This window comes from Adiantum capillus-veneris, chromosome 4 (genome assembly GCF_014529385.1).
Source record: "Adiantum capillus-veneris isolate H3 chromosome 4, ASM1452938v2, whole genome shotgun sequence".
Lineage (NCBI taxonomy): Eukaryota > Viridiplantae > Streptophyta > Polypodiopsida > Polypodiales > Pteridaceae > Adiantum > Adiantum capillus-veneris.
In genome coordinates, this window is record NC_140934.1 from 29,375,709 (window position 1) to 29,396,595 (window position 20,887).

The window sequence follows — 20,887 nt, forward strand, 5'->3', positions numbered from 1 at the left end:
GCATCAGAGGCATGCAAAGAATCAATTTGGCTTAATCGACTAGTAACAGATTTGGGAATCAAAGAAGAGATGCCTGTGTTATATTGTGATAGTCAAAGTGCTATACAATTGGCTCGCAATCCAGTTTATCACTCAATGACAAAGCATGTGGATGTGAAGTATCATTTCATCAGGGAAATGCTCGAGGATAAGCAACTTCAACTTGTCAAAGTTCACACCACAGAAAATCCTGCTGATCTACTTACAAAAGGACTTCCCTCAGAGAGCTTTGCGCATTTTCGCAAGCAGTTAGGTGTAGGGTAGTACATCACTTCTCTACATCTCTTGTATATTAGCTTGTATAGTAGCTTCTCTCACACTTAAAGTACCACATTGGACTTTAAGTGGGAGGTTGTTGGGGTATAAAGCCCAATGTGGTCGCCCAGGTAAGTGGGCGGGCCAGCAGGTATGTACACATATTCTTTTGTAAAAACCTAATAAGAACTCACTATGCTCTACACATTACAGTAGAGCGAGTTCACCATATCGTCGTGCTCTTCTTCTTGCACTCTCTCTCGCGTCGCACTTCCGCTCGTACTCCTTCAGTATCATTGAAGACATGCATTCGAAATGTGAAGATGTTGATTGCGAGTATCAGGATTTTTTAGCGGCCTATGATGACAATGGAAGGCACCATCAAAATCAGCCTATAAGCTTTGGAGACTTGGCATTGTTTGCAAAACCATCTCTCCCATATGCTTGAAGAATTCCACATTCCAGAGGAGGGCATTGCATCATCATCGATATGCATACATCTTTGGCAGCACATCGGGTCCACACAATCTGCATCTTCTTAGCAATCGGTAGCCATCAATCCGGAGCCATAGGGTTCCAATCCGAGGCAACCACCGCAGGAGTTGGCAGGCATCGTGACCCTACATTCGCAACCACATCCGTTGCAGAGACATGGATTCATCTAGAGCTTCCATCATGTAGCAATCTAGTCGAAGCCCCAAGAGAAGCCTCTATCTTTGAGTAGTTACTTGGCGGTTTCATGAGACATCATACAGTGGACTTGCCATGGTTCGTGGGCATTGCAAAGGACATATCCATCTTCATCTCCCATTCGGCATTCCTCTCGCCAATCTTTTCACGTAGGGGCAGCATAGGCTAGTAGTAACCTTTGTGGACATCGGCATTTGCATATCCAGCCATCCAGTTTGCAGATTGGTTCACACCATCCGAGTTGGGGCAACAAAGGTTATTGTTTGCCTGTAACCAACAAGGGCATCGTTGATCCAGCAGGCAATCCATTGCTTGCGAGTATATGCATCATCACCATCCTTGTCTTTGGACTTTTCCACGTCACCCAGATTAGACAATCCCACCAACCTGGCTACCACACATATATCAAGCATAGAAGTCTTTTGGTGTACTCTCAAGCACAAACTTCTCTAGCCAACTTTTGTATGGAAAGAGTAGATACAATTGCTAAACTACTCCTTTGAGCATCATGAACCATGCTCTCACCTGGCTCCAAAGAGCTAAATCAAGTCATTGTGGATTCCATCTGAAACGCTTCAAGATATAGTTGCAATAGCTGAGGTGAATCAACCAATTCAGACTCTTCCATCCATTTAGCGCCCAAAGATGGATAGTTCTTGAACTTCACCAAATAGCGTCTTGCAACCTTTCCTCTAACCTTCCTTTCCTTATGTGCCAATATCTGTTCAGGAACAAGAATCTCAACCAATTTGTCCTCTTCGGGCTGTTCCTCATCAAGTATATTCTCCGGCACATCATCAACAAAGGGCCTTAGAAGGCTGACATGAAAAGCATTATGTATTTCCAGCCTTCTGGTAGCTTCAACCTGTAAGCTAAATCGTTGATCTTTTCTGAAATCTGAAAAGGACTATAATATTGCATACTGAGATTTGAAAACAAACGTTGATTGCCTTTCCTTTTCCTTAACCTGGCCTTTTCAAAGCGCAAAAGTACCCAATCACCAAGTGAAAATACAAGTTCACGACGGTTATGATCAATAGCTTTGTTTTGTTTAGCCTGAGTCTTCTCGAGAGCAGTCTTTATTTTCCTTTATGTTTCATCCATATCTTGCACATAATTGTCTGCCTCAAATAACTTGTCCTTAGTTTGCAAAATGGGTGGGACTTTCTTCCCTTCTTCCACTATCTCAAATGGTGCCTTACTTCTTGATGTATGTTAGGGAATAATGTTTATAAAGGCATTTTAAGCCTTGAGTCCAAGGGCCCAAATGTGAATGGCTCTTGGACCTTTAGGTCACTTACTCATAATAAAGAGATAGCCCCAAACTCAATACATGGGCGTTTTTCCCAAAGCGTACGATTTCTTCTCTCTCCACGCTATCTCCTGCTGAACCACTTTCGTGGGCAGCTTCTGCTTCACTCCACCCTTCTTCTCCATCGCCATCACAAGAGGTACCAAGTAGGCTTCTTCTTCACCTCCCCCACACGTGGTATTAGAGCCTAGGGTTTCCCAGAAGAGCCATCTCGCGAGCACAGATCGGAATTTCGATTTTGCTCGCTGAGCGCAGGGATTTCTGCCAATTTGCCTCAAACTTGTCGCGAAGGAGTCTCCTCATCGTGTAGAACAGACCCACAATGACCATTTCCACGAAATTAAGGTTTCGAAAACTGACGAACAGCAGTTAATTTTCGCTGAAATTGACCAATTTCGACATCAATTCGACACAATTTCAGCAGGGCGAGTCTCAAGGTCATCCTTACAGGCATTTCCACTAGAACCGGTCTGAAAATTCAGCAAAACAGGTGTTTACAGGTCTAAATTTCACCCTAAAACAGTCAATTTCAGAAAGCAATAGATGTATTACATCTTGTGGAAACCTTTGGTAAGGGTTTGGCAGTGAATGTAAGCCGTTGTGGACTGATTTTGAGTGAAAATCGGTTGCTGTTTTTCTGCTACAGCAGGCTGTTTTTGGCCTATTTGCGCACATTTGGGCGTGTTTAAATCGCCAAATCAAGGTTTTAGCATTTGCACTCACTTGGGATGGCTTCAAGTAGTGAAAGTGGGCCCCATAACTTTGCGATATGGAAGAAGCAATGTTATAATGTGATGCTGCAAAAGCAACAGGCAAAACCGATTAAAGTGCAGGGACAGAAACCTATTGACATGTCGGATGAGGAATGGGAGGAAGTGGACGAGTTAGCTCGTTCCACGATTGTGCTTTCAGTGTCTAAGGCTTTTAGTTCAATGTTGAGAACGAAAAGTAAGCTTGGGGCATGTGGAAGAGATTGGACGACTTGTATACAGAGCAGAGTGCTGCTAGTAAGGTATACTAGCTTAAGAAGCTTATGGATCTTCGTATCAAGGAGGGCATGCAAATGTCAATGCACCTCAATGAGTTCAACTCAATTTTCAGTCAACTCTCAAGTTTGAAATTTGAGATTGACGACGAGTTTAAAGCCACTTTTCTGCTATGCACATTGATCGAGAGTTGGGATATTTTCCGGACGGCTCTCAGTAGCTTGAGTGCAGCACTTATATACGCGGTGTCGTGCTGTGACACGCACATAGTGAGAACTCATGCTACAAGAGTTATTTTGTAACTTTTTAGATACATAATTATATTTTCTATAATGTACATATGCATATTTAAGTATAATAATAAGCTTTATCCAGAGTAACAGGGAACGGGCGGAACGGACCCCTCCCGTTTCCGAAACACGTTCCCGGCCAACTTGGGTCCCCGAAACGGAAACGGCAACGGAACGGCGTTCCGTTCCTGGGTGTAACCGGAACGGATGGGTGGAACGGGCAGGGAACGGATGAACCGGAACGGGAACGCGTGAGCGGAACGGAACGGGAACGGCAGATTTCAAATTTTGAAAAAAATGACCGTTTTTAAAAAAAAACAGGGGGCGTTTAGGGACTGTTTTTGAACGTTTGAGGGAGGGGTAGACTCTAACTCCTATATAATGCCTCAAGGGCAAGGTTGAGAGCTCATAGCCTCATCCTTCCCTCAAGGCTCAAGCTCTCTACGTCGGCTCTAGCCTCTTCCAAGTTCCTCAAGCCTCAAGGCTCAACCTTCAAGGCTTCAAGCTCTCTCTCCTTCTCCCTTGGGCCTCAAGGCTTTAAGCCTCAAGGCTCAAGTGAAAGCTCACTCTCCCTCTCTCCATCTCTCCCTTTTCCTCTCTCTCTCACGGCTCGCCATCTCTCCATAATACATATCTCCCTCATCTCTCTCTCCCTATCACTCCATCTCTCCCTCTCCCTCTCCCTATCTCTCCCGAGTCCCTCTCCCTTTCTCTCTCAAGCTCCCTCCCTCTCTCGAGTCTCACATGGCGCAAGCTTCCGCATCAAGTGAACGTGTGCCCTTGGGTGCGAAGAAGAAGGAGGAGGAAGTATCATGGTGGGACGAAGTGCATTCCCGAGTGTTGGGAAAGTCCGGTGGTGCCCGTGCATGGAAGTGCAAACTATGCGGCTTCGAGAGGCAATCCGGCACAACCAAAGTCCGCGCTCACCTCCTTAAGCTAGAGGGACAACAAGTGGCAATATGCAAGGAGGTCAACGAGCATTTGTTGAAGGTCTTTCAAGCCAAGGATGCCGCCATCAAAGCCAACAAGGAAGAGAAGGATGCGGCCAAGCCGAAGCGCCCCGCAATCGACCCCAACGATTTGCTCTTTCCCTCTTCTACACCTTCTTCATCCATCGGTGGTAATAGTAATGCGGCGATGGCGGAGATGGGGGCGACATCATTTCGATCGCCATTCTCAACCCCTAATACTACGCCGGTCTCCACTCCCAAGCCGCACCAACGCACTCTACATGCCACTTGGGATCCGAAAAGGAAGGAGGATGTGGATGCAAGTGTTGCACGCTTCTTCTATCATGACCACATTCCCTTCATAAAGGCTCGGTAAGACATTCCTCCATTTTTGGATTTAGATATATTGACCAGTTTATTAATTTAACTTTGAATCCTAATACCTATGTGTTACCTCTTATGTGTAGGTCGGAGTACTTCAAGACTATGTGCACAAGGATAGGAGAGTATGGGGCACGATATGTGCCACCCTCTTTCGAGGCCCTCCGCACTACTCTACTCGATAGAGAGAAGGCCGTTGTGGAGACGGCAACCCTTAACATGAAGAGACAATGGACCAAGTATGGAGTGACCCTCATTGCGGATGGATGGAGCGACACCAGGAGGAGATCCATTCATGGCATTGTTGCCTATTCCAAAGGGGAAATGTATTTTGCCCACTCCCATGATGCTACAGAAACAGGAAAATCAGCCGATGTCCTTGCAGGAGAGTGGGCCTCCGCCATAGAGACCATTGGGTCCGAACTTGTGATAGGGCTAGTCACTGATGGGGAGGCATCGAACAGGGCAGCCGGGGCTATTTTAGAAGGCACATACCCCCACATCACGGTGTCCTTTTGTATGGCGCATTGCCTTAACAACCTCCTGAAGGATTTCGGCAAACTACCTTGGATAGAGCCCCTCTTTGCCTCTACAGCCAAAGTGGTTTCTTTTGTCAACAACCACAACGTCCTTCGAGCAGAGTTCTTGAAGCGGTCGGGGGGAAAGTTCTTCTCAAGTATTGTGAGACCCGCTTTGCCTACAACTTTCTTATGGTAGGCCGATTTGTGGAGTGTCAGAGTGCAGTGCGGCAACTCTTCATCAGTACAGAGTTTGCTGAGACTTCCCATGCACGTACAGTAGCAGGGATCATTTGTACAGAGAAGGTAGAGGATCCAGAGTTCTGGGAGTCTCTCAAGACTCTTGACAAAATGGTAAAACCAGTGATTCACTTGCTTAGAGTGATAGATGGTATGCAACCTTGTGTTGGCAAGGTTTATGAAGCAATGGATCGCATGGTGGAGGCGCTTGGAGATCTTGAGAAGCACCAAGATAGGCTTGAAGAAATCAAAGACCTATGCTGCAGCAGATGGAACTCCTATAGTTCACCTCTTCATGGTGCAGCTTTTGTGTTGGATCCAGAGTTCCAAGGTGCAGGACAGGAGCATGATTCAGAGGTAAATACACATTGGAACACTATTTTGAAGAGGCTTCACCCTGATAGAGACATGCAGCGCAAAATCAAGGATCAGCTTGCATTTTACAGGGATATGCGAGGATCATTTGGGACTGCCGATGCCCAAATTGATCGCACCAAGATTTCCTCGGTCTTGTGGTGGCAAGAAAATGGTTCAGATAGTCCCGATCTTCAGCGACTTGCTATCCGCATTCTCAGCCAAGCGGTTAGCTCCTCTTGCTTGGAGCAATTGTGGAGTGTTTACAGCCACATTGCATCTAGAAAGAGGAACCGACTTGGAGTGGAGAAAGCAAATGACCTTGTTTTTGTCAGTGCAAACTTACGAATGCTTTGCAAGTCAGCATCTAAAGTGACAGATCCTTTTCTACAGTGGGAGATGGAGGCAGAGGCAGAGGTGCTTGGAGAGGCGGCAGCATCTACACATGAGGATGAGCCTATGCAGGAGGATTGGGATGATATTCATGAGATCCAGGACACCACTACAGATTGGGAGGCAGGAGGCTCTTCTCAAGCATGACTCATGAGTCATGACTGATTGCTCCTTATATCTTTTTGTAGCGTCTTGGCTGGCCTTGTAAGCCATCGTCATGATCTATCTAGTATCATTGTTTTGCTCCAAGCTTTTGTGTGGAGTCTGGACTCTTTTAATTTTAAGTTAAGTTAATGTCCTTTCTATGAAGAATCAAGATGCTTCTGTGTCATGTGAATGGTGGATTCGTGTCATGAGTCATGACCGCACCTTAAGACTTAAGCATCATTGCAAAGCATGCCTAAATAGGATTCTACTTGGAGTAATGAGTGTGTGTGGCTCTCTACTAACATATAGGTTGAATCCACCCTAATTTAAGCATAATTCGAGTTTACTGTTCCGGCCCCCGTTCCCGTTCCCCTTTTTCGGGGGGGCCCCGTTCCGGAAACGTTCCGGAGGCCCCCGTTCCCGTTCCCTGTTCCCGTTCCTTGTTCCCGTTCCGGGTAACTTTGGCTTTATCTCAAGGGTAACATATTCTTACTTTACCGTCAAAAAGTACTATGGAAAAAGCGTCAATAGCTCCGCCTCTTTAACTTCGGACAAAAAGCATCGATTCTTTATTTCTACTATGTCATTATCATCTTACACCCTAGCTAGATCCTATATCTATGGTAAATTTCAATATATATATATTTTATGTATTTTTCATATTTTTCTTATATTTTTTTAAAATAGCTATTAGGAAGGAAACAAATGCTAGTGGGACACTAGATTCCATGATTCTCACGGATACCCCTATTTTAATGCATTATTGCAAGCATTATTACAAAACTTTGTCAAGGAGCAATGTCATGCTTTCATATGGCATGAGGTGTCCATTGGAATCAAATAAAAGTATAGGCTAAGGGAACCACAAGAAGACTGTTTGCTGCCAAAACTGTACCCTATTTTGATGAATTTTTTACACAAGGTTCCAATCCGAATTGGAAAAAGTATATAAAATAGGAGTCATAGCTAATGAGTTGTATTTTCTGTCCATATTTTTACTTTTTTATTTGAAGCCACGGTTAAGGAGATATGATTAAAATACTGGACCCCAGTCTGCCCACATCATGCATGGACAGCTCATTTTCAACTTTTCCAGTTTCTGTTCACACTGGCTCCTCTCTTCTTGTGTAAATTTTTGGGGGTTTCCTTCACCTATAAAAGGGGACCTCTTCTTCCTTGAAAACCATTGAAACATTCAAGCCATTGATGAGAGGAATTCTTGAGAGAGTGAGTAGTAATGCTTAATTGTACTTAGCCATTAACATAAGCCTAAGCCTACACTTTCTCCTAGAGAAAGACTAGCCATTCTTGTAAGCTATCCTTGGAAGATCAACTTTAATCGAAGAAGATTTTGGATTTGATGTATCAATCAAAGTTGAATTCTTCTCTCTTCTTCTCTCTCCATCAAAAATGGTGCCGAAGGGTTTGACAAGTAAGATGTGTTCTACATTGATATTTTGTTGATTTCTTGTTGTTTTCTTTTCCATCTCTAATCCAACATATATATATCTAATCTCATCACCTTAACCAAACCTATCTCTCTCACTCTTAGAAATTCATTCTCTCTATAAATTCTAAGTTCTCCTTCCTACAAGTACATCTCTCCCCGCAGTATCCTTATTGCCTACGGGCAAGAATAGGGCTTGGGAGGGAAACTTCTCATCTCTTGACTTCTCTCATATCTACATTTCTAACATACTATCCTAGATGAATAATCCACATAATGAGAATTTCTATCGCTTCCACTCTGTGCGATCTATTAGAATTAACGTATGGATTAGCCGTAAAATGCACTTTCAACAACGTATTGTGTTTCTCTTTGGCTTAGAAAGGTTCAATGAAATACTTCTTTCACTGGATCCCATCATACTACCTCTTCTAGACTATAACTTTTCTTTTGACGTAAGTGTAGTTATCTTGCTATGAACCAAGAGGATTTGTACACACAATTAATCCCAATTACTAAACAAAACATATATATTATGGTGAGCACAAAACTACAATTCCAAAGAACAATTCGTAGCCTGTTTGGTTGGCAAAGATTGAACGCCATTAACTCATCTATTAACCCTTTCATATTACCCATGATACGATATGACCATAGCCTTGATGTTTTCATCTTTGTGTTGTTTTGATATTCTCTTTTGTGTTCTTTCTTTGTGTGTGTGAGTACAAGAGAGAAAGAATGAAGCTTCTTTGATTGCACTTCCTTTCAAACCCTATACTTCAAGCATCTATGGTTTAACTCCTTCATATAGTTTTTGGAGTTCTCTCACAAACTCTCACAACCAAAAGCCCGGTGCTTCCCTGGCAAGACCGCAAATTTCTCGACATATTTTTTGGTGAACCCAACGCGAATCTGTCAGGGTGAGAGTTTTTGGGTAACCATGGGTGATCATGTTGAGCAACAGGGTATGCATTTTGACCCAGCAACAATGCAAATGTTTCAAGCATTTGCAATGTTCATGCAACAACAACATGCCACTGAAAGAAGGGAGATTTCAACAACGAAGGCAATACAAGCGGTCGTCAACAGAATGGATCAGTTTAATGGTAAAGATGTGACCAAATACTTATGCGAGTATGTGAAGGAGATTGGAGCTGTATCGCGTGTCAGAAGGTGAGATGATTCAAAGCTTTGAGCTAGTTGTTGCTCCAGAAATTAGGGAACATGTTAGGGGAATTAAAGATGGGCATGGGAGAAACTGGGAAGAACTCAAAGTAGCTTTGAAGGAGGAATATTTCATGGAGAACTCTGAGAGAGTAACCAAAAAGACATTCTTAGAATGGGTAGTCAAGCCAAAGTAAGGACTATCAATAACAGAGCTACTTAGGGAATTTGAGCGACGCTATGCACAACTCACCAGGACAGAAAAAGGGCCACACTAGATGCAGAGAAGACAAATCTTTTCTTATAAGTTGCAGGTAAAGAGTTTCAAGAAAACTTGGAGCTTCTTCTTGAAGATAAAGATGCTGAGCAAGGACTAAAGACCGATTGGAATGAGGTTGAAGGTGCTGTCTCACTGCTTGCCAAACGACAAAGAAGAAGGGACAAGATGGTAGTAAACACTAGAAGTCCTTCCACCTCAACTTCTGACAAAATGGTAAAGCCTACTTTTATCACTCCCAAGTTTGATGAGTCTATGCTAGATGAGCTTGTGAAGGGTATGCGTGACTTGAAGGTGAAGCTTGCAAAGCTTGAAGAAAAAGGCCAACCGTCAGGGCCACTTCCTAGGCAAAGACAACAACCCAAAGAAGGGTTTGTTAATAGATGTATTTGGTGTGATAGTACAGACCATGTAAGAAGGGATTGTGATGATTTTAGTGATGCTTTGTCAAAAGATGATCTTTTTTAAGGATGGTAAAATCCACTTAAGAGACACAGGTCTACCCTTGAGAACTAACTTTGGAAAGGGGGGAATGTAAACCTTAGTTAAAGATATGGCAACTAACCATGCTACCTCTTTAGTTGAGGCAGCTACTTATGGAGTAAAAATTGAGCATCTTAGTGATGAAGAGGTGAGTGACTATCATGGTCAAATTTGGCCAAATGTCATGCAATTAGCTAAAAAAGAAAAGCTTACGAAAGAGATTCTACATGAAGCAAGTGATTGCATACATCTAGAAACAAGATGGAATGATCCAGTGGACTCATTGTCAGTGCATGTCTACATTACAAAATGCCAACAGAATGAGGCTATTGTAGAAGAGAAGCGCAGACGTGAGAATGTTGATGAAGGACCATCGAAAAGAGCTTCTAGAAGTGGGGGAAGAAGCGACTCAATGCCTTCTCAAACACCCCCGACACAAGGAGCATCTCCACCTGAAGTACTCATGAAGGAGTCTACAACAGGAAAGAAGAAAGAGCCACCAAAAGGTAAGACAAAAGGCCCAACTTAAAAACTATAATCTGGTATTGAGGTTGCTACAGATTTAAAGAAAGTCTTAGAGGAAAGGATTTTGAATAGCAAGATTGAGTTCACTCTGGGAGAAGTCTTTGGTATCGCAAAGCGTGAATTCCACGAGAAGATCATTGACATCATCAAGAGAAAGAGGCAAACTCTTGCTGAGGTTGCTCGTCCACAGGTTGATGGAGAAACCTTGAAGACACAAGGGATGCAATTGCAAAATAAGGAGGATCATGGAGCTGTGGTAGGATGCTACCAATCTAGTGGGAGAGTGAAGCAAGTGCATTTCTCAAATGATGATGAAGAAGTTGAAGCTATTCCTAGGAGCTACTATTCACGAAGTCACTGGGCAAGGGCTACTACAGAGACTTTGGTCAAGGTAGGTGATCTTGAAGAGCCATTTGTTGCCTTGATTGACCATGATTCAGAAATAAACATAAGGTCAAAGAGTCTCTACAACAAGTACAAATGGCCGATGGACACAAATCATGGTTGGATGGTAAAAGTGGCAAACAATTCATCCGGTGAATTGTATGCAGCATGTCCAGGTGTAAAGGTGACAATAGGTGATGTAAAGATTGACCAAAACTTCTTTGTACAGAATACATCTTCATATCATCTCATCCTTGGACAACCCTACATTGTGAGAGTTCGAATGGAAACAAAGGTAATGGATGATGGTTCAGCATATGCTAGGATACGTAGCAAAGATGGTAAACGAGCCGTCCAATTTCTCACAGTTTGTGTAAACCATGAAAGAAATCGTGACAACCTCAGAGAACATCCTCTACCAAAGGTGAGCAAAGAGTTTCATGATCATAGAGAAATGATGGGTTTTGACCAAGTACCATTGTAAAGCGGGATTGCAGTGGTACAGAAAGAAAAAGGGTCTCGCTTGATCCAAAAATAGGTGAAACTTTCTCAACGAGCTCCTTGGTAACAAAGAATGGATCAGTATGTTTTACAAAACTTGAACATTTGAAGAGATGTGAGAGGCAATATGTGCATAATGTACAAACAGGCATGAAAAAGAGTGGATTGCTAGAGCCTACTGAAATTGTTTTGGGTTTGTGTGAACAAGTTTCTTTTGTAGATACTATGGGTGAGCTTGATGCTATAATGGGGTCTAGTTTGCATCTTGAAAATGAAGTTGTGGAAGTTTTCTCTATGGAAATGTATCAAGTAATAGAAGCCTTTAAAGAAAACCAAACAGTTTGCCCAGAAGTCCATGTCGAAACTAAATACAAGAGTATAGCAAAAAAGGTGAAACCAGTAGCTTCACCCTTAGCAACCAACAATAGGGAAAAGATTGAGCAGGCTTCTTTGCAACCAAGTTTGAGGAATTCTAAAGAGATTGGGCATACCTTCACAAAGGAGTCTTTTCAAGAGTTGCAGAATGGTTGCGAGGAGTTTCTAACACAGGAGAAGACAAAGTGCTTCAAAGAAATGCTTTCAAAGCATGGTAAGGCTTTTGCATTTGAGCCACATGAGATAGGATGTGTTAATCCTTCTATTGTAGCTCCTATGGTAATTTTCAGAATACCTCATGTGCCTTGGAATCTGCGGCCTATTCCTGTTCCAAAGGCTCATTTGCCAAAGTTAGTGGAGCTACTGAATGAGAAGATCAAAATGGGAATTTTGGAGCCTTCTTGTTAGGTGCAGCGGAATGATTGTTTGCGCTTTGCTCAAGATGAGTGCTCTGAATTGTGCTCAAGGTTCCTTTTGTTCTTATGGAAGATAGAGCCTTCTGTTCTTAATGAGAGAATGCTATGATCACAAACAAAGTGAATGGACACTGTGCGTGCAAGTGTATGAGACTGAGAGATAGAGAGAAAAGAGATACGACACGAGAGACGTTGTAAAACCCTCCTTCGAAGGCCCCACTCTCGTAGCTAGAGTGGTCTACTTATGATTGCACAATCTGGTACAATGATGATGCATGGAAACTGATGCAACTTGGGACTATGTCAGTGACGACGACTTAAGGGCTGAAATCTGCGGTCTTCTATCTGCTGTCCATAAAAACGCTATGGTTGAAAATCTGGGACTGTTTCGGGACTGCTGAAAACGTTGTTTTGGCTACGTTTTTGAAGGTTGAAAATGACGATCTTCTACAAGTATCTAGGGCTGAATTTGCTGCTGTTCATGAATGCTGAAAACGCTAGTACAATGGCTTCACATTTGGCTGAAAATGGAAACGCTGGCAGATCTTGGTAGCGTTAGTAAAAACGCTGGGCATCTGAGACTGTTGGCAATGAAGCAAAGCTGAAAACGCCAGGCTAGGGGGTGGTGTGGGTGATGACCAAAAACGCTAGGCTTAGGGGATTCTGGGCTCGCCAAGGGAAGCTTGGAGAGATCTTGCTGAGAGAGGGGAGTATCTACTGCATGGGGGCCTGTTATGCTCCTTGCTCATCTGCCAAAGAGTGCTAGCTTTGGTTTGCTTATATTTTCTTAGCAAAATTGCCCTACCTACTTTTGTTGAAAAGTCACTTAAATTAATAAGTGAAAAATGTCAAAAATAGGAAAATAAGGCTAAAATCACTGGAAAATTCCCCTAACTGATTCTAATGGATTCTGATGGGAATACTGATGATCATGTTGTGTGCAACCATAGGATATGCATCTAAACTAAGTGACTAGGCATGCACGGTCTACGAATAGACTCACAAAAGTGCCAGATCACTTCTAAATCTAGACTGACTGGACTGACTGAACCCTGTTATGCTATAGCTTGTCCACGGACACATAGGGTTGGATGTGTCACGTGACACTTCTTGTGCTCCATACTCAAACAGGTGGTTCACAGTTTCAAAGAAGAATGGTTCTCTACGCTTCATTTAAGATATGCAACCAATGAATAAAGTGACAATTAGAAATGTAGGTACATGTCCAATTGTGGATGAGTTTGCAGAGGCGTTTGCAGGGAGGGCAATCTACTCAATGGGGGATCTCTACTCAGGGTATGATCAATTTCAACTTGTAATAGAAAGCAGAGACTTGACAACCATGAGGACACCTTTGGGTTTGGTAAGGATGTGTACCTTACCACAGGGAGCAACCAACTCGGTTGCACATATGATGAATGGGATGAATAAGGTCTTACGTGACTTTATTCCTCAAATCACAATGCCTTTCATTGATGATTTGCCTATCAAAGGATGTGAAGAAAGTGACAAAGATGAAGCTTTGGATCTCAAGGAATGTCGCAGGTTTGTGGAAAATCACATAAATGATTGTGATAAAATTTTGTCTAGGTTGGAAGAAGTTAATCTTACATTGTCAGGGAAAAAGTCTATGTTTGGGATCAATGAAGTGCTCATTGTGGGGCACATGTGCGGGCGATATGGTAGGAAACCTTGTCCAGCAAAGGTAGATACCATCCAAAGAATGAAAGAAACATGCACTAGCATCACTGAGGTTAGAAGGCTTCTGGGAGCATGTGTCTTCTATGTTATTTGGATTCCACATTATGCACATGTAGCTGATCCTCTTTATCAGCTGCTTAGAAAGAATCAAAAGTTTAAATAGACAGAAGCACATGTAAATTCCATGAAAAAGCTAAAGGAGTTGCTCCAGTCAGCACCAACTTTGTCAAAGGCCAATAATTGTGACAATAGACACCAGTCCTACACGGATTGGATGGGAAATAGGGCAAGATGACGAAGAAGGACACAGGTATGTGGTGAGATTTGGAGCAAAGGTACTAAGTGCTCGCCAAAGAAACTATCCACACATAAAGAGAGAGTTATGGGGTATGGTTATAGCCTTGAAAAATGGGAAAGAGTACCTAATTGGTGCATGTGTGGTTGTAGAAACAGATTGTCTATCACTTCTTGGGATGATTACAAGCTGCTCAACGCCAGACATTGCTATGTTGCGGTGGATTGCCTACATTAAGTCCTTAAACCCTGAGTTTAAACACATTGCAAGTAAAGACAATACAGTGGTAGATATGCTATCAAGGGCAAGGTATGAAGATGAGTCACAGATGATTGATGAGGGAGATGATGTGGGCACAAAGTTCTATTCCATCTCTCATGTCAAAGGTAACAATGTCTGCATGACTAATCCACTTGAATTGTTCTTTAAAGATCTTTGGGTGAAAGCATGTTAACGTGTCGCGCTTTTTGTGCTAGTTAATATATGCCAACAAGCACATATTATAAGCATAACACATGGATAGGACAGTCATGTTTTTTCAAGTGTGTGGGCCACCATCATGAACTATACAAAGTGTAATACTTGGACTTCAAAAAATGAATCGTAATATTTTTAAAATCTCTAACAGTTAAGCTCAGTCGTTACGTTGAGGTAGTGGTATAGTCATGAAGCATGGAGGGAAGCACAACGCAGGGGCCACAGGTCAGAGAGAGGGAGGAAAGCGATTGCGAGCTGCAAGCAGGTCTGCAGTCAGAGGCCAGCAGTCAGCCCAAGTGGAGGATACCTCACCACTGGAGCCAGCCACCTCTGACAGTAATCTTGACACTACTCCACCGAGAAGGAAGTCGAGGGGCAAAGGTTCTGTTGCTTCTCCTTCGCCCTGCAAAAGATTGAATGCTTCTAATTCCCACGGATCTTCAATGTCAAAGTACATGCATGCATCGAAGGGGAAGCAGAACTCAGGTACTCTCTCTCTCTCTCTCTCTCTCTTCAATGAGAGGGCCACATTTGGAAGTTGTAAATCAAGCAAAGCATGACACATTTCTCCAGCATGCCCCGACTACTAATCTGTTAGTGAATCCTCTCACCCATGAGAAAATTGTGTTGGTAAGCATATGCTGCAATCAACAAAGAGGACTATGCATTCAGCTTATATGCTTATTTTTGCAGTAGCCCCTGGCTGCAATCTAGTTGTGGATTCTCTCACATTGATCAGGTGCTTGTGCATTGCCTTAGGCATTCAAGGTGCATGCTTAGATGATTGCATCTAAGGAGAGCCCGCACAATTGCCTGTGTATAAATTACTTGACAGCCCTATTCTAGTGGGGTTTTGTAACGTTTTAATCTTATAATCCTGTGTGATGTACACGCCGATGGAAAGCTCCCAAGCTGAACATCCCACTGCAGGAAAAGTTTTGTGTAACAGTAGAAGAGTTTAATGTTGTCCATGGCCTCTCCATGGATGGTGACGACCCTAGATTGGTAAAGTGAGAGCAGATTACAGATTTGGAGTGGTTCAGTGTATTCACAGAGGCGAAGGATCGCAACAAATATCGCTTCAAATGCAGTAGCATTCGTGGAGACATGTATGACCAAGTACTTCAGCTGCACTACAGGGTGTACTAGAAGCCCCCCATTAACATGGAAATTAATTTGGCTTTTGCGAAGGGTTTTGTAAAACAATTCAATCCAGTGGCAATTGCAAGTGGCTCAATCATGCAGTTCAATTGGGTTGAGTTTGCTGTCCAGCATTTGCAGGACCTTCGAGAAAAAGGATACCACAATGCCCGTGTTGAAAAGTGGAGGGTGCGTAATACCCACCCCTCAAGTCAAAAGATAGAGGAGGGCTCCGCGGAAACAAAGGACGATTGCGATGGCCAAGTAGCTCCGAACGTTGTTTCTGCTGCCAAGGCAACACCCCTCAACTCTCACAAAGTGACAGCAAGCATGTCATATTTCGGACTCTCTGATTTGCAACACATCATGAGTGCAAATGACCATCTCAGAAATCGACTGCAGGATGCTAAACAGCAGCTCAAGAATACGGGTTAGGAGCTTGAAGCTGCGAGGGTTCTGAAAGCAAGCCATGATATGGTCAGCCTTGTAGTACTTGCTATGAGACATAAGCTTCATGATGCTGAGAATGAATTGCGGTGTTTAGGCCTCAATGACAGTGTGGATGCAAGAAGAGAAATAGAGCTCAAGGTAAAGATTGAGACACTGAAGGAGACATTGGATGGTTTGGGGTTTCCTCATAGTGAGGACACCCCCACTGCTGTTGATATTGACATAACATGTCTTCATGTAAGTGCCGATGGTTTTTGTGATTGAACCTTATGTTTTGAATATGTGCACAACTATCCTATGTACTTACCATGCCTCTGCTTTGATTGGTTTGTAGATTAATGTGGAGGTGCAGGAAGCGAAAGTGCACGCCTGCGATAGTCAATTGCAGCTGCTCATGCAAATAAGTAGGATGATACAAGGCTCCTTCATCCCCACTGCCCTATGCAAGATAGCTATGGACACTTTTACAGAGTGTATAGGAGGGGAACGCGATGGGACAACAAGCAACGTGTGTACTGGCTGTAGTCTGTCACTAGAAGTACACGAAATCAGTGCAATGGTCAAAATGCCCTATGAGCATACCTATCACCTAATCTGCTTTGTTGCTGCATGCTCCCTGGGGACCGAATGTAGAGCTTCCACCTGCCCCAGTAGAGGATACCAGCTGAATGGTGTGGCAAGGACCTCCAATCACACAGAGTTCTGGTAAGATAATGTTAAGGAACAATTATCCAGCCTTGATTCCTACACTAGCCCTGTGTATGCTAGTTAGCATAGAAGGTATGCTAGTTAGCTTAGTGGGTATGGTGTCTAGCATATTGTGTATGGTAGTTGTCAAATCTAGTTATGCTAGTTAGCATAAAAGGTATACTAGTTAGCACAGATGGTATACTAGTTAGCTTAGTGGGTATGGTGTCTAGCATATTGTGTATGGTAGTTGTCAAACTTAGTTATGCTAGTAAGCATGCTATGAGATATAGCTAGCATACATTGTCATGGTGGTAAGCATACTGTGTATGCTAGTTAGCACAGATAGTTATCCTAGCTAACATATTGTGAATACTAGTTGGCATTTTTTGTATGCTGCTTAGTATATTGTGTATGCTAATAAGCATACCTTCTATGCTAGTTAACAAAATATGCATGCTAACTAGCATAGAGAGTTTCCCAGTTAGACACAAAGTATGCTAATTAGCATACCCTGTATGCTAGTTAGCATTGTGAATACTATTTGGCATTTTTTGTATGCTAGTTAGCATACTGTGTATGCTAATAAGCATACCTCCTATGCTAGGTAACAAACTATGCATGCTAACTAGCATAGAGAGTTTCCCAGTTAGACACAAAGTATGCTAATTAGCATACCCTGTGCGCTAACTAACATACAAGGTATGCAAATTAGCACACACAGTGTGCTAACTAACATACAGGATATGCTAATTAGCATACTTTTTATGCTAATTAGAATACTGTATGATGGCTAGCATGCAAGTATGCTAATCAGGAAAAAGGTATGCTAATCAGCATGCATAAGCATACTTTTCTTATAGTTATCATACTTGTATGCTAGTCATCATACACAATGTTCTAATTAGCATAAAAAGTATGCTAATTAGCATACCTTGTTAGCTAGTTAGCACACATGGCTAAACACAATATTCTAATTAGCATAAAAAGTAAATTAGCATACCTTGTTAGCCATGTGTGCTAACTAGCTAACAAGATATGCTAATTAGCATACCTCTTATGCTAATTAGAACATTTAGTATGATGGCTAGCATGCAAGTATGATAACTATAAAAAAAGGTATGATAATTAGCATACTCTGTATGCTAGCTAGCATTTGGTGCATGCTAACAAGCATTCAAAGTTTAGTTAGCATACCTTCTTTGCTAGCTAGCAAAATGTGTATGCTTATGAGCATACCTCTATGCTAGTTAGCATACATTTTGAGCTAGCTAGCATAATTTGTATTATAGTTAGCATACCTCTTTGCTAGTTATCGTAATGTGTACTTTAGTTAGCATGCACAATATGCTAACCAACAAAAATGGTATGCTAATTAGCAGAGACGTTATGTTTATTAGCATAACTTATCCTCTAGTTAGCATACCATCTATGCTAGCATACATTGTATGTTAATTAGCATACCATTTATGCTAATTAACACAACATGTATGCTAATTAGCACACTATCAAACATAAGCATACCATTAACATACACACAATTTTGCCTATTAACATTTTATATATGCTAATTAGCATACATTCTCTGCTAGTTAGCATACACACTATATTCACACTTCCTTGTTAGCATATTTTGTATGCTAGTTAGCATATTAATCATGGTGGTTAGCACACTTTGTATACTAGTTAGCATAGACAATATGAATGTCTACAGGATATAGATGCCTACCATACATGGAATGCTACTTGTCACATTATGCATACAAGCAATCATAATGGTATCGATGAAAATTAACGGGTGAATGGAATACACAGGTATCAATGATGCAGGATATGAACCTGACAAGATACCTGTCAATTAAAGGAAAGAAGAGAAGCTCTGTAATGATGAATCTGATGAGCTAGATAGACAACAAGAAAGGGCAGATGTAATGCGACAGCATGCGACAGCGCACGAGGTTGCTGCAAATGGTCAAGGAACAGATGATGATGATGATGATGAAGATTTTATCATGATTACTCATCCCAAACCCAAGCCCCCTACAAATGATCAAACAAGCGTCTCAAAGGAAACAGTTAGGAGTGTGCACGAGGAAGGTAGGAGTGCTCAAGAGGAAGGTTTCAGTACTGACAATGGGCTGACTGCGCAAGACGCCGGTGATGACAGCCTCCTACAGGGTTTTGTAAACAAAGTGAAATTAAAGAGAAAAGGTGGCTTGGAACAGATTCTGGAAGAACCTGGGGACGAGAAATGTGTTGCCCCTCCGAGCACCCTGGATGACATAAACGACCACAGCAGATGTGAAAAGAAAGCCATTCGCTCACGTGCTTGCAAGAAATTATGCTCAATCTGTTCCCTATTGTGTCCAAGTTATGTAGTGTTAGCAAGCTCCACACCCTATGGTATGTATCTCTCTAGATATTTGTAATGGAAAAACTCTTTTCAATATTATTTTACTATGCAACAGTACAGTAGTTTTTGCTTGTCCTTTATGATATCTTTATTCGATACCATTTCTGTGTCACAGAGCAAGCAGTTAGTTGCTCTGCATGATTTGAATTATGCCATTGCATGCAAAACCATATGAAAGCAGCGTATTGCCAAGGCTAGACAGCTACAAAAAGAAAAAGCCGAGATTGAGAAGCGCCTGGCTAGCTATCTTAAACGCTTAACGAAAATAAATGAGTACTTTAGTTATGTTCATCCCTCGGGGGAAGTTATTTATGCTGAGTGGTATGCACTGCCAGACCCAATATGCGTGCCAAAGCCATTGCCAGACGAGGGGCGCACTTTGGTTCTTGATTTAAATGGCCTGCTTGTTCAAGTTGTAGAGCCAATGCACGGTGACATTCCCCCTAAACATGCAGGGGAAATGATAAAGTACAATGTGCAAGATAGGAGGTTGGTATTTTGTCGCAAAGACAGCCACAAATTTTTGGATTGGTGCCTCCGTTTTTTCCATGTGTATATATAGAGCACCAGCATGGCACCTAAAGTGAATGCAATATTAGAAACAGTATTCAAAGAGCCGCGGGATAAGCTGAGAGGTGTTTTTACACAAGGTCATTGTACTGGCCAACCTTGGCAGATATATAATAAGCCTGTATTCTTGAAGGATTTGAGATTTTTTTGAAAGAACTGCAACTTTGGGCCACAAAACAGTCTAATTATTGACGATAGTATGTACAAAGTGTGCCAGAACCTTGAAGGAAGTTGGCTTGTTACTCCTAAGATAGAGGACCAGACCAAAGAACAACGGCAAAACTTCCTGATAGATACTTTGAGCAGCTGGCTGTTCCTATGGCTGTAATCAGAGGATCGTGCAGCGTATACAGCTGAAAATGCGTTTGATACTACCCCAACTTTTTTTTCACATCAAGTGATCACGAAGCTGGAATCAGAAATGCACCGGCATACAGTAGCCTAGCGTAATGAAGCCATGCGTAGAAGACAAAGGGAGGCTGATGAAGAAGCTGAAAGACATAAGAGAGAGAGGCTACAGAGGGAAAAATTAGAGAAGCAGCAGCAAGAAGAAGATGAAAGAGAGTTGCAAGAACCAAAAGCTCAGCAAGAAGAAGAATTCCAGCGAGACCCAAAAGCTCAACAAACAAAGAAGCAAACGGACACTGGGCAAAAGCGAGTGTACAAGCGCGCTTAACCACAATCTTATCCAAAGTAGGAGGCTCTCTGCAGTTTTGTAACATTATGAGGGAAATTTGTAAATTGCCTTTCCAATGTTTGTAACTATTCCGACTGTCACTTCAGATAGTAATGATCAGATCCTGTACTATTCTTGCTTTGAAGACAATACTATGTAAACTATTGGCGTCTTGAAAACATTGAATTTGTATACATTCTTGTTGGAAATCAGCAAAGGTATGCTAATTAGCATAACGTTTATGCTAGTTAGAAGACTGTTTATGCTAACACAGCCAAAACAGTATGCTAATTAGCATACCATGCATGCTAATTAGCATACTCAAAGTGGCTAATTAGTTAGAATACATTC

General features: G+C 42.3%; 2 protein-coding genes across 4 annotated transcripts in view; one reads left to right on the forward strand and one right to left on the reverse strand.

Annotated features, from left to right (window-relative positions):
* Window positions 1-20,887, reverse strand: part of LOC147458931 (4-hydroxy-tetrahydrodipicolinate synthase, chloroplastic-like) — a 57,562-nt gene that overhangs the window by 11,542 nt on the left and 25,133 nt on the right. The gene's annotated exons all lie outside the window — the stretch shown is intronic.
* On the forward strand, window positions 3,815-6,555 carry LOC147458932 (uncharacterized). Its single transcript, XM_086510018.1, has 6 exons — window positions 3,815-4,894; window positions 4,990-5,142; window positions 5,176-5,579; window positions 5,621-5,835; window positions 5,866-6,018; window positions 6,049-6,555. Exons 1-6 carry the CDS (start codon window positions 4,317-4,319, stop codon window positions 6,553-6,555), a joined length of 2,010 nt encoding a protein of 669 aa, XP_086366144.1. The 5' UTR covers window positions 3,815-4,316.

Bases quoted from the DNA above. Each gene is read 5' to 3' on its own strand.
- LOC147458932 (XM_086510018.1), top strand. From the start codon at position 4,317: ATGGCGCAAGCTTCCGCATCAAGTGAACGTGTGCCCTTGGGTGCGAAG. The intron at 5,836-5,865 runs GTTTATGAAGCA...CGCATGGTGGAG, and splicing joins TGCAACCTTGTGTTGGCAAG to GCGCTTGGAGATCTTGAGAA. The intron at 6,019-6,048 runs GTAAATACACAT...ACTATTTTGAAG, and splicing joins GACAGGAGCATGATTCAGAG to AGGCTTCACCCTGATAGAGA.